Source organism: Taurulus bubalis (assembly GCF_910589615.1).
Source record: "Taurulus bubalis genome assembly, chromosome: 6".
In the NCBI taxonomy this organism is placed as follows: domain Eukaryota; kingdom Metazoa; phylum Chordata; class Actinopteri; order Perciformes; family Cottidae; genus Taurulus; species Taurulus bubalis.
Window position 1 is genome coordinate 18,427,208 of NC_136594.1, and position 14,769 is coordinate 18,441,976.

Here is a 14,769-nt window from a genome sequence, read left to right on the forward strand (position 1 = left end):
GGTAGTATTAAGATAATTGACTGAACTAAGAATTGAGATACTACCATTACAGTCATAACAACATAAACTATACTATTACCTATATTCATAAAGCAAGCATCATTATATAGTGTGTAATAAATAAGATCTGGCGTGCGTAAAAGCTGTGGCACGGTTCCCGCTTGTGTGTTTGCAGGTCAGGTCGAATGAGACTTTATTACGCAAAGACACCGGAGAGGAGACAACGATTAGTGGTTGGTTAAAGTACAGCAGCGGCTTTCTGTACGCGATTACGGACACGATACCTTGTTAAAAATGTTTAAAGTTGGATACATGGCAACACATATTTGTCTTTGGAGTTGGCTCGTTACGCACCGTTTCCAATGAAAGATCACCAGTTCCCATCAGTGGTCAGAGCGCACACTCTCTCTTTGGGTGTGCAAGCACACACTTGTAAACTCTAAATTAGATATAGATCAAATAGGTCAAACTAATTTGTATTTGTTTTCATCTGATGCCATTCTGTTGCAAATCAAGCATGGAATAAACCAGCATGGCAGAAGTAAATATTCTCTTCTAAATCAGTGAAAAAAGCAGGGGGATCAATCTGGTTCTGGACTATGTGGCACCATCATCCCCTCTGAGACCCACAATGGAGCCCCTAGACCAGACCTACGGGTTTCCTCTCACATCGGACCTCAACTCCTCCACAGCCACTCCCTCGCCCTGCCTCTTCAACGTTTCCTCCTCCAACCTGTCCACCCAAAGCGTCCCCTTCCAGGGCAGCAGCACTCTGATGACAGCAGTCATCTCCCTCACAGTCTTCATGGTGGGTCTCACTGGCAACACTCTGGCCATCTATGTGGTGCTGCGCTATGCCAAAATGAAGACAGTCACCAACATCTACATCATGAACCTCGCTGTGGCCGATGAGCTCTACATCATCGGGCTCCCCTTCCTCGCCACCCAGAACGTGCTCTCCTATTGGCCGTTTGGCTCCTTCCTTTGCCGCGTGGTAATGACGGCAGACTCCATGAACCAGTTCACGTCTATTTTCTGCCTGACGGTCATGTCGATCGATCGTTACCTGGCTGTGGTTCATCCAATCCGCAGCACCAAGTGGAGACACCCCCGCGTGGCCAAGGTGGTGAGCGCAGCCGTGTGGGCCGTGTCCTTCGTGGTGGTCCTGCCTGTGGTCATCTTTTCTGATGTTCAGGTATAAACTGCAGCCCTTTCTCTTTAGGAGCAAACTAGCTTGAATTAATAGCTACCCTGATAAATGCATAAAATAAGCATAAATGTTCTATTCAGTCCAGTCAAAAGCTCATAACAAAGTAAGCTCATTCCAGTAGTTCCTTCTCAAATTTACATTAATAGGGCATTCATTTAAACATATAGTTTTAGATAATTAAGTACACATGTATTACTTTCCCCCCCAGCAACGTAATACTAATAATAATAAGATAAGTGGTGGCATTTTGCAAAATACACTAAACCGACTTTGTTGCTCTTGCGTTTGTTTAGTAAATATGAAGCTAAAGCCAATAGCCAGCTTAGCATAGTAACTGCAAACAGTTATGTTCAAATGAACTGAGGCTGAATGAGACATTTGCTGGAGGTTATCTAGCGCAGCACGTGTTCATATTTACTTGTGTTTTGTCAAAGTTGCGTTTGGGGATCCAAGATCAAAACATTTTAAAGGTAAAAGTGCATTAAAAGAAACTGACATATGTGACTTGTAGAGTAACCTGCCCAATAGCAAACCAAATATGAAACATATTATCATTATATTGTCAGAACAGTTTTCATTTAAAGCTGTTTTAATTAAACAATATTTTTTTTATCTCCAGTTCTATGAAGCATGTTGCTTCTTTCAGCTCATTGTTTTGGTTTTGGTCTTTTGCTGTTCACTACAACCTGCTGGCAAATGTTACAATAAAAAACTCTGATGAACCTGGTAAACCCACTGAATGCTTCCTGTCTAGCTAGCACCAAACAATAATGATCAACTAACAGTTATAACTATCAGTTAAATGTCTTCCACACCTAGCTGCATAATTGGTGAACACATTAGTGGTGAATTACACAATTACCAAAAACAGAGCTAAAAGGAGAGTACATATTATATTATTATACAATATATTATTATTATATTTGCCAGCAAGTGGTCAGAAACACAACTCTGTAGCTCTGTAAATGTGTTTAAATAAGCAACAATAGAAATAAATAAAAAAAGAGAGACATGTTGACAGTTGTTTCTTGTTAGCAAACTAAGCACAGCCAGTAATGTCTGGAAATGTCTTCCACAAGGCAACATGTGCTTTTTCAATTAAGTAAATAATGTACATTTTGTATTTCTTAAAAAACACATTCCTGTATAATTTAGCTTAATTAAGCTTTGTAGTCTAACACAAATCCTGTGGACCCCATTACTCAACGTCTGACTGAGCATTTCATTTCCCTTTAGGACACATTTAATTCCTGCAACATGAACTGGCCGGAGCCAAAGAACGTGTGGTCGACAGCCTTCATTCTCTACACGGCCACGGTGGGCTTCTTTGGACCACTGCTCATCATTTGTCTCTGCTACCTACTTATCGTTATCAAGGTGTGTGCATACGGCTGAATGAAAACGTCCATGTATAAATACGTGCTGAAATGTGGATCAATATAATGACCATTTCCATCATACTCCACATTCCCTCATTTGAATTCATCAACTCATCACATATTTATCCTCTTCGCCATCATCATCACGGTGCAGATTAAGTCATCAGGGGTGCGGGCGGGCTTCACCAAGCGCCGGCGTTCGGAGCGCAAAGTGACGAGGATGGTGGTGGTGATCGTGGTGGTGTTTGTGCTCTGCTGGCTGCCGTTCTTCATCATCAACATGGTCAATCTGGTGGTCATCATCCCAGAGTCCAGTGCCACTGCCGGCATCTACTTCTTCGCCGTCATTCTGTCATACGCCAACTCCTGTGCCAACCCGGTGCTCTACGGCTTCCTGTCGGACAACTTCAGACAGAGCTTCAGAAAAGTAGGTTTTATCCACTGGGTATTAAAACAGTGTAAAGATGAAGGTTGAAGAAGCAGTTTGTCATTTTATGAAATTGCAGATAGTTGGATTATATGATTAATACATAAGGCTGCAGCCAGCTGTCATCTATTTTATCACACAGCACAGGGAAATAACTAGTCATGTTCCGCCCAAAGGCAAATTAATCTGCATAGGGGAACCTTTGAAGCTTGTTAATTAAAAAGTTAAACCTCTGTTTGTTTAATCCTTGTGTAACAAATCAAACTGTTCATTTCTGTCTCGGTTCTGGATGAACATTTGATCAACAATACATCTGATAATGGCTGGTAGCACGTAAACATGAACTAAAGACTCATACCAAACATAATTCACTTGTTAAGTTAAAAGGAAGTTTGGTTTTGGGATAATTTACTTTACTTACTTTACTCTACTATAATTTTGATAGTATTTTTTCAGGGAGCAAAAAATCCACGACATATTAACCAAATTAAATATGATTATAAGGGTCCGCTTACTTACTTACCTTAATCTGACCGGTACAAAGGGCAGGTATAAAAAAAACAAAAAACATCTGGTAGCTTGGTTTACTTGCTAAATCATCTTGATGTGTACTTTATTCGCTGCCAAAACAGCTAGCCACAAGCTTGTTCAATAAGGTGACCTTGCAGCCCTTAAATCTTTACTCTGGTGGTATCAAGAAGGAAATGGACAATGCTTTACCCCCACAGATCTGACAGTGAAACACGAGATAAATTTGGCTGTGAGCAACTCATAGACTGACATAAATTTTCACTGGAATTGTCTAATGTTTCTAAATACAAAAAATGCTATTCGAACAATATGAAAGATGATTAAAAAATCGGCAAGTAGTGGCTTTAACACTAAAACTGAATTGAAAACACTTGGCCATGTAGCTAACAGGATGTCTAAAATAACAGCAAAACCATTTTGACCAGATCTGCTCTCAAGCCTGATTATCAAATGCTGTTTTCTCATCTGATCATATGTGTATGGTCAATGACCTTCTTGACAAGAGATTTCTGATGTAGTCTCCATAGCCAATTGTTGTTGTGGCCCTGCAGGTGCTGTGTGTGAGGAGTGTGAGGTGCAAGACCAATGGGGTGGATGATGGCGATCCAAGCGCTCCGCGCACTGAGAAAACCACAGCACACAACGGCGTTGCTCTCTCCCCTCGTAACCAGGCCTACCACGACCCCCAGAGCAGTCAGGTACGTGTGTGTGCGTGTGTGTGCGTGTGTGTGCGTGTAGGGGGGAATGCAAGCAAAAAAACAGAGAGCTTTTATAATAAAACAAATGTATGTTGAGTGTGGCCTTGATGCGACAATTAAGATGCTTGGCTAATAACACACACACACACACGCACACACACACACACACACACACACACACACACACACACACACACACACACACACACACACACATATTTTTGTTCAACAACTAAAGCAATCAACAGGCAGGTGTGGGCAGCTAATTGAAGAAGGATGTAAAATGAATGCTGCTGTGAAGGCAATGAAAAAATCTGAAAGTTTTGAGATGATGTATATGTGTGTGTCAGAAAGAGATCGATAAGAAAGGTCTGCTCAGTCTCTGGAGCATATGGCTTTGTGTCTAATTAGATGACTCGCACAAGAGCATTGAGGTGCATTAGACTATCAGTGGCTCTGATGAGACTCTCCCAAAGTTTCTTCAAGGGGTTCAAGATGATCAAAAGTGCAACTTCCTCCATAAGTCACAGAGTGTAAGAGCGTATACAGAGTATATGTAAGTCAGTCTAAGCGCTCCATTATTGATGTATAATTCTTAGTTATTCTTAGAGTTTAACTTCATGTCATATCTCATCGTAGAAATGCAAATGAATACTGACAAACGCACGCACATATATTGCACCACAGACCCTTTTCCATATTTGCAATGCCGTTACGGACCGACCGGCACCCAAAGAGTACGATGGTTCACATTCCTGGTCACAATCATGTATGTTTTGTCTCAGGCAGGTTCTGTCTGTTTATTCTCCCGGTCAATAAATCTTCCTTGATACGAGTTAGAAGATGACAGAAGAAATGGAGCACACAAAGAGAATGGGGGAGGATTCAAAGGAAAAACAGGAACGCAGTGAGGCTTATGTTGGATTACATGCTGCATCGTTTCCTGTGAAGCCCTCATGTGTGTGAAAGCAATATAAATCCAGTGCAGCGAATGGTCGGCTGGGCCGCTAACAATTGATGCAAATATTATTCTTATATATATTATCATGAATGGGGTTCATTTCATGAAAGTCTTAAGGGTTCAAACTTTAACTTTATTTTCTTCGTATTTCTTTTAGTGGTTGTTTTTTAATTAAGAAATACAGATAGACCTCTTAGCAACACACACATTACAATCTGTATAGTTTTGTTTGGACAATGTCAGGCAGTTCTGAGGTAAAATGAAGCAAAGTTGAAGGTAATTATTGCAAATCTCCCCACTTTTTTTGACACCTTCTTCCTTTATTTCACTTCCTCCTTGACTCTGGTCCTCTTCTTTCTGAAGATCTCTCCTCATCCTCCAGGCTCGCCTGTCTCCCACACAGCAGCAGACCTGCACCGCTCCAGCCCTACATGTCAACCTCCCTCCACTTGCACAGGAATCAGCGGACCTCCCCCTCCCACGGTGGCCTCCATATCAGCCACCACGTTAACCTCAGGAGACACGCCCTCACTGCCCTGACCACGTTCTCCTCCCCTACATCCATAGCTCCACAGGAAAAGTAACCAACAAATGATACATATCAGGTGTTTTATGAATTGAAAAGACAAGCTGAGGAGGAAACATGAGATGAGACTACAGGACTGAAAGCAGAGGGATTGGACCAGCTGATCCAAATAGCCAAACCTGATGCTTTTCTACAGCTGCAATGTAAAATTCCATTTCCAGGACTATTTTCTGAACACTCATTAAAAAATACATTGCAACATTTATGATCCATTTCGGTGAAACAAACTCATACATAATTTGTTCACGTCTTAGTGTGTATCTCTACCTGCATGAGTCATCCAGCTGTCCAACAAGTCACATTTTTCTTTCCATCCAGCCATCTGACAGATGTGGCTTGTTAGCCTCTCTCAGCAGTTATCACGGTTATCGCATTCACCCCACACTTCTCTCTCTTTCTGTTGATCTGTTTCACAACATGTAAGAAGGAATTTACTTTTCAGGATCAAAAATGCCATTGAGGACAAGCCAGTGGAGAACATGTTGTATCAGAAGTTTATTTGGGTGAAACAGACATTACAGGGTTTTCCTTTGCAACCACAAGTTGTGATTTAGTACTAGATTTAGTACAAGAACAGCATAATGCACTATTTTTTTCTGTAACATAGTAAAAAGGCATTGTCCTGTTTCAAGCTCCCTCTCACTTCTGTTCTTTTCACTTAACTTAAATGGATAAATTGTGATGAATGAAGTTGACATCTGTACAGTCTGCATGTCCTTTTTGCATACTGTTGGTATTCCAGATAATGGCTTGATTGCTGTTTAGCAGCTTCTCAGTCACAGGAAATGTGACTCTGTTCCTGCTCAGTATCTTCATGTCAACTTTTAGCCAGCCTTGAACACAGAACCTCTGTCCTCTTTGTATATATGCTTGATTTGTGTCTTTGTGCATTTGCGTTTCAATTACGTGTGTGTTTGTTTGAGGTGCCTAGTTTTCGCTATAATTGAATACATATACAGATGCTATTTCTGATCAGACTCAACTGGCACAGCCTCCATTAGCCTTTGAAATGCTTATAGTGCAAATGTGTCCGCACTGAAGCTTTTGTTATGAAAGGTCAGGTGTTGTTTTTATCGACAGGTGGGAGAGGATTCGGGCACAAATGCGGGCGAGTGACCATCGCCTGCCAAGACGATGTTATTGCTGAATGTGATCAGTGCCAAGTGGGGTCAACCACACCCACGTCTTTGCTATTGATTGTGACTTTGCCAGTCAAAATGTTCCTCAAAGTTGAACTCTATTTGATGTAAATTTGTTTTGTGTAGTCATGAGTTGTTTGGACTGTAAACAAACTTTAAAACACAGGTGACAATTTGAAAACAGCTTCTCTTTTTGCCACTGTGCCAGCTCACAAACACACTCACCTAGTATTATTGTAGGGTAGGACACTTAAAGTATTGCTTTATTAACGCTTATGTAAACAGTTTCTATTTTCTGGTCTTCACCACACAACCAATGTCTTTGTTGTTATGAAGTAAAAGCTGACTGGAATCAAGTAGTGTCAACGTCAATGGAATGTTTTTGTGTTGTAGGAGTGAGAATGAGAATAGTAAATCTCAATGATGGATGTTTTTCAGCCACATTTCCTCTGTGTTATGAAAAAGAAAATGTATCAGGGGCACGCAGTGAAAAGATGCTGATCAGGTGAATATAATAAGGGGAGGCGATGACAGAGAAACTGATGGAAGCTGTCCCTGCTAGAGTCAAAATTAAATGTCGAAGCTGTTCAGAATGAAGGATTTCGCATGCATAAACAGAGAACATACTGTGCGTTTTACTAGACAATATATATATATATATATATATATATATATATATATATATATATATATATGCAAATGCTTCAGTGGTGTATGTTTGTTTGGTTCCTTTGGAATAAAATGGTGTAATCTAAAAACAGACATGTCTGAACTCCTTAACCTTGTATGTCTGCATATACAATATAATTTTACTTTGCATGTTAACTATCCTGTCATGTCTTGCTATTTTAGATGATTTGTATGCATAGGGACCTGTCAAATTATGCATCAAAAAGCAAGGCGTGACAGGAGTTAAGTCGCGTGTAAATATGTGTGACACAGACAATGAGAAGAAAAACTATTGATGGATTGAATCACACATACAGACAAATTGTTTTTGCTCTGTGCCTCTCACTGGTTTGAAGTGGACGCCGCTTCGTCAGGAAAAGGGGATGTCACGTACTCCCAAGCACATCATGATTTAGGATTTGATTTAAAATGCAATGACTGTTGGTGGGTTTGCTTGCATTGATTTTATCGGTCCAAGCTGATCATGCCGCACCCACACAGTCCTGATGCGTTGGTTTTTGTGTGTTAAAGGAGCACCGTGTCAGATCTGGCCACATGCTCCAAACAAACAGGTCCAATCACAGTCTAAATGTTACAGTCATCAGGCATGTATATACATATACAAAGACAACTACTAACTAACAGCAGGACAAGAATACGCACAATCAAACTGCTATCAGAAATAAAATACAACACTGCTCTAATAACACTAATCTTCACATGGTCTATATTGTGTATACTGTGCTGCTAAAAATATTTTATGAAATTAATATAATTCCAAGCTAAAGAGTGTATCTCCATGCTTGAGTTATAGTGCTGTGTCGATTGGTATTTGTTGCACCACCTTCTAAACTAATCAATAATTAAGTAGTGAGGACGAGAAGGCAGAACATCCTTATTCTATGTCATTATCGGACTCTTCTTTCCCAGAAAGGTCTTTGGAGACGGCTCGTCTTCGTAATGACCACAGACTGGATGTCAGGTTGACTCTCATTCATTACTCATGCAGCTTCTGCACACGAAAAAAGAGCCAAATGTACACATTTTCAATAGCTTTATGTAATAAATTATCCATTAATTCATGAAATTATTTATATAATTTAGTCCTGATGAATCATACTCATAACTGTAAACTTTACCCTCAAATAAATCATGTTGTGTTATTGCTGTAACTCACTGCAGTTCCATTTTTTCACTTGACCTTCAGTTCAATGCCTTAAAAATTTATTCTCTACAAGATTATGATTGACATATTGCCAGTCAAGTTGCCATCAAATCGTGTATGCTCCCTGCAGAGTGTTTTCTTTCTGGATTAAGACTTGACGTTAATCAGCTGGGGTTTGACTGTCACTAATCATATCTGTCTACACGGTCAAAGGCTGACTGACGTTTTGCTCCACTGCCAAGGAGAAGGAGAGGAACATAGAGAGAGCAGGGCATGTATGAAACATTTTTACTTTTAAGCTCAAAAGACCCTATGCAAAGGATCTTAGTATCTGACTACCACCGGCTTTACTGTAAAAGACAATCAACATTTCATTATAAACACTTTTCTTACAAAAATGGACCAGCAAAATGACTTTCCCATTTTTGTACAATTAAAGTCATAATTTGAGAGTACATTCTTTAAATTAAGTAATAGTAGGTGATTCCATAAAACATTTACCATATTTCAGAACACACATTTTGAGGTTGATTTCGACTGTGCATATATTTCTTTTGTCTGTATATGTGAACTTGCATGTTGTCTTTAATGCCATCAACCTTCCAAGGACGGCAGAGGAAAATAATGGATGACAAAATCTGACACAACGTGATGAAATCCAAAGCTTGTTTTAATTAATGTGGATTTTCCTTTCTTAAATAAAATAAATTAAACATAAAATGTCAATCTTAACACCGAAGCCAACTTGGACTAAATGTCCTGGTTTAATCATCATTCAAAATGCTGAAATGTAGTTACTGCTAAATCAAGTGCTTTCAGTTTTGTAGTATTTAAAAAGCAACAGGGAAAAATTAAGTAATGATCAAGTCCACAGAGACATTTTAACAGCACAGCATTTTGTGCACATATGGCATCACACAAAGAACAATTCTCATTAGGGAGGAACCACCTGAGCCTCTATTAATAACTTGGCAAGAACAATCATCAGAATGTTTTCCCATAACTATGTATACCATCCACCATTTCTAATGATAAACCTCAACTCAGTTCTGTTCCTTGTCTCATCTTTATTGTATTGTATACATTAATATTATGTTATATAAATTATATCGTATGTTACGCAGCCCTTAACAATTTATAAAGCTGCAGATTGCATGTTCTCACACACACACACACACACACACACACACACACACACACACACACACACACACACACACACAGGATTTCTGTGAAATTGATTTTTCAGAAATATTTTCTGCTTAGTAAAAAATTAAAATAACAATACAAACCTGTTTTTCAGTTCTTGATTTCAAGTCGGAGCAAAAGCACGGCCCTGTTGCATTTAACCTTTGAAAGGCATGGCCACCCACTCAATACATCCTTTTTAAATACTGACACTGATACTTTTATATCGGCTACTGTGCATAATGACATGCAGTGACAATTGGAGTGAAAAATAATAAACACGCACGCACACACACACACACACACACACACACACACACACACATTTCCTGTGCTATCCACTTCACTTCATGCTGGCAGTTCTCCTGTCACTGATATATCATGAACAGGTCATATACACAGAATACATACAGAAACTGTGTGTAGAGAGGGACACAAGATAACTAAGAGTGCAGTTTTTAGAGGATATGTACTTCATGACAGTAAACATCCACCACAGTCAACTCCTGTCAATTGAGTCAATTAACAGGTCGATAACTTTCTTTCTGACCTGTAATGATGGAGCACCGTTCAGCCAACCAGTCATTTTGAAACTGCGGAGCTTCACTGATGGGATGTATAATTCCCCCAAGATTAGCACTTTCAAAGGTATTGATTAGTTCTCGTGGTCAAATGGAAACAACAATCAGTACCTGGATGAATCAGTAAAAACAACAAAGAAGTTAGATGCAACACTTCCACATGTTTCATCAAGGCCCTGACAGTTGTTACATCTTTTGTTCAGGCTTATTCACAACAACATGTAAATATACATTTTGTGGCAAAATCATTTCATACCAATGCAATTGCTATGATCAGTGGATTTGCTCACTGGGGCGAGGTAAATATACAAAACAATGTATATCGAGTTGAGTTCTACTTTGCGGCACTAACTGAGAGCAACCTGCTGCAGAACTGCAGGGTCAAAAATAGAGGCAGCTATTGCAGCTTTTATTTGACCTCCTCACAAACGATACTTGCTTTGTACATAGTTAAGTATTGATGGTATAAATACGTCTTTGAATAAAATGTGAATTGTCCTGATAGCGGCAATGACTTGCTAACTGTCAGCTTTCTTAATCCCACTTCAATCACTCTTTTTAAAATATTAAATCAGGTAATATAGTTCAAATAAAGCCTTTAACGCTGTAGAATCATCTTGAGAGAGAATGAAGGATTACAGAGCAATAGAGTAGCTCCGAAGAGAGCCAGAGGAAAGTGAGAAATGTGAAGAGGCAGGTAAAGAGAGGAGTGAGACAGGGATTTCTGGTCTGCTGATCACAGTGACCACAATAGCCATGAACGCATTTGCACTTTTATATAATTAGAGCAGTATTTACTGTCTGATGGAGCAAAAGAGTCAACCTGAAGCCTCCGCAGAAATCCTGTGTGTGTGTGTGTGTGTGTGTGTGTGTGTGTGTGTGTGTGTGTGTGTGTGTGTGTGTGTGTGTGTGTATGTTCAGGCAGAATCATGTTGAAGACCCCCTGGCGAAATTATGAGACTTTTGGACCGGACAGCGAGGTCCACCGGGGAAGGAAATGAGGAGCAGGGGTGTTGAAATATGAAAGGCCACGCTGTCGGCGGTCTGCATTTATCGCTTCTCTCTCTCTCTCTCTCTCTCTCCTCTTAACACATTCGGCTCGTCCTTTCTCATCTCTTCGTCGCTCTTCGCAGCCCTCTTGATTGCACTTAGCATCAGGCTGTTGCTCCTTTTTTTCTCTTTCCTTTTCTGCAAAACAAGAGTGTAATGTAGGTCACATTAATTACACCACATTACCATCCTCACCGTTTACCATTCCTTTAGTGAAGAGTGTCTCAAAATACATCAAATACAAAAGAAAAAACTTCTGTATTTTCCACTTCTTCCCCTCTCTTTCCTGATCAGAGTGACCTGCAACACTATAATGACCATCAAAGGAACACTATTGAATGAGTGTTCTGTCTCAGACATATATCAGTGCTCCTCATGACTTCCAGGGATGAAAGGTTTTCTCTTCCTGGTATCTAATTATGTTGACTAGCCGCAGCTGCAATTAAACCCTGATTAGCTGTATTATAATGGCAAAGGCAAGACTCTGCCTGTTGGGCTGTGAAGCAGTGCCTCATGGGCAGAGGTGTCAAAAGTATTCACATTCATTACTCAAGTAGAAGTATAGATACTAGGATTTAAAAATACTTCTGTAAAAGTATCAACTCAAGCTTTTTACTTAAGTAAAAGTGTAAAGGTTTCAAAACTACTTAAAAGTATAAAAGTAAAAGTAATGTAAGGCAAAATTTTTTCCCATTAAGGATAAACTCTTAAGCCGCGTCTCAGGGGCTTATAGTGCACTACCCCACGTCCCCCCAAAACAATATTTTTTCTAAAGGCCATAATGACTATAATGTTTTAAAATGTTATGTTGAAAATGTGGGATGCACTAGGCTAGCCGTTTCAGCTGCATATATGCCCAATGAAAATGATCACATTTTATTATAATGCAAATACATTAAAGTGCCATGTGTGTGCTACTGAGCATTAACATACGTTTCATGGAGCGGAAGGCATGATGACAAGTTGCCTATAAGTATTGTAATAGTGCAAAATAGGCGGCGACTCCGACACAAACACTTAAATCTGTGGTTCTCAAACTTTTTCTGTTAATAACATAATTGTGTGACTCATCTGTGCTTTTATAAGTAACAGAATAAAGACAATTGCAATCACTTTCAAGTAAATCAGATTGCCCCATCAGACAATGTTTTGTGTAAGTTCTATCTGTGCAAAAAATAACTCATATTTAGTTACTACTAAATAGCTCATTGTGGAAAACAATAAGCTTTTGCCAAACAAAACAGAATGAGTGCAGATATGTGAGCCATCAGGCTGTATCATTATTAGTGGCTGCAGTGAGCTGCTTTCCTCGACACATATGTTATAAACGGGGTTGTAGATTTGATACGGCCTCTCTCAATTCATGCTCAATATTGAGCTTAGATCTGTTTTTATATTTTGAGAAACGCAACAGCAGGAAAAGACGAGCTCACGGAGACTTCTGGCAAAACGAAAAAAACGCGCATGCGCAAACGATTTACGGCGTACCGTAACCATTTACCCGAAAGTACAGGCATTTGTCCATGTATGTATTAATGACTTATAGTTTTATATCCGTGTACTTTGTACTTTTGTAATATGTGAAGCCAGCAGCTCATTGTTGGTAGAAGACACGAGCACTTTGTCTCGTTTCACTTGGAGCAGGAGAGCTGCTCCGGGTTCAGAGAGCTGCTCCGGTGGGAGGAGAACTCCGCTGCTCATCACAGGAGAGCTGCTTTTGCATCTTTACCCTGGGGGCGTTTAAAACGCAGATATAGTGGTCTGCTTTTCACGCGACATATTTTTCGACGCTCTCTGTCCGCTGGTGTGTGTGCTCAGTGCTCACCTGTGTGCGCGCGCACGTATCTGTGCGCAACGGGGCGGAGAGTTTTTTTTGTGTGTGTTTTTGAACGATGACACGCCGGAATGAAAACAAACCAAAATGAAATAGTAACGAGGCTATTTTAAAATGTAGGGAGTAGAAAGTACAGATATTAGCGTGAAAATGTAAGGAGTAGAAGTAAAAAGTCGTCAGAAAAATAAATACTCCAGTAAAGTATAGATACCCAAAATGTCTACTTAAGTAAATATCCTTGACACCTCTGCTCATGGGGAAAGTATGCCGCATGCAGAAAAACGACAAAAAACAGACTTACAAAAGCCATACGAAGAACATCGGCAACAAAAAGGCAGACATTGACTTTCTAGGAAAAAGCAAATAAATTAGTTGGAAATATCCCTCTGGATGCAAATGGACTTTATTGTAATTTCATGTTATATCCCCCCCGCCCCTCTGTGTATATGTAGTGAAACAGTATTTCCATAACCTTGAATTTGACTTTAATAATGTTTAGAAAGAATATCACTAAAGATCTGAACATTAGGCGTATTGTCTGTGTCTTGTATTTTTAATTCCTTCAAGCTTTATACTTAGTCAATTTCACACAACGATAAGACAGTTTGTGTTAAAAAAAGAAGTGTATCTTGCATGTGGGAGCGAGGACAATTAAGAAGGTGCTAAACAAAGACAAAAATGAATGCATTGAAAATTGGCTAAATGTAACCATAAAGAACCTGGACTCTGGGAACAGCATGGTCTCTTAAGACGGAGTGTTTTCATTTTTTTTCTGTGCAGATAGCATGTGTGCAATACGTGCTTCTTGTAACCGTCGTTCCCATTATCCCAGGTTGACACCGACAGAGAGGGAGGTTGTCGGGCTAAAGAAGAAGGCTTTCTTGCTGCTCCTGAGACACTTGAGAGGTGGCACGCTATCCAAGCTGCAGCTGCTGTGACCGCAGAGACGAGAACCCCAGGTGTGGGAAGACATTCAATTAGGGGAGTCAGACTAAGTGAGCGTTGGGCATTTGAAAGCCAACTGCATACACTGTGCAGTTTTACCAGTGTTCACTCACAAGTAAGAAGGACTATAAAAGTCTCAGCCAACTTTTGTGAGCTCCCTGTTCTATAGATATAACAGGAGAAACATACTTGAACACATTGATGAAAACACACACAGAGTTGTGTGTTCTCCCCTCTTGTTTTCCCCATAGGTGCTAATATGATGATTGGTTTCCACCTGTGCAGGCCAATCAGCTGAGTGGGCCCCGTAGTGGGCTGGAAGAGTTTGGGCGTTTTTTTTTTAATACCAGTATGCACCCACTGACACTGCTAGGCATGAGGGTGTGTGGTGAGAGGTTGAGGACAG

The 14,769-nt window shown here is 40.0% G+C and overlaps 1 protein-coding gene across 1 annotated transcript; it reads left to right on the plus strand.

The window, feature by feature from the left end:
- Nucleotides 1-631: 631 nt before the first annotated feature.
- LOC306737460 (somatostatin-like receptor.1) lies at nucleotides 632-5,746 on the plus strand (the record flags this gene model as incomplete). The annotated part of the gene is made up of 5 exons (XM_079219194.1): nucleotides 632-1,195; nucleotides 2,447-2,587; nucleotides 2,744-3,016; nucleotides 4,099-4,245; nucleotides 5,570-5,746. The coding sequence occupies 5 exons, from the start codon at nucleotides 632-634 to the stop codon at nucleotides 5,744-5,746; spliced, it is 1,302 nt and encodes a 433-aa protein (XP_079075320.1).
- Nucleotides 5,747-14,769: the final 9,023 nt, after the last annotated feature.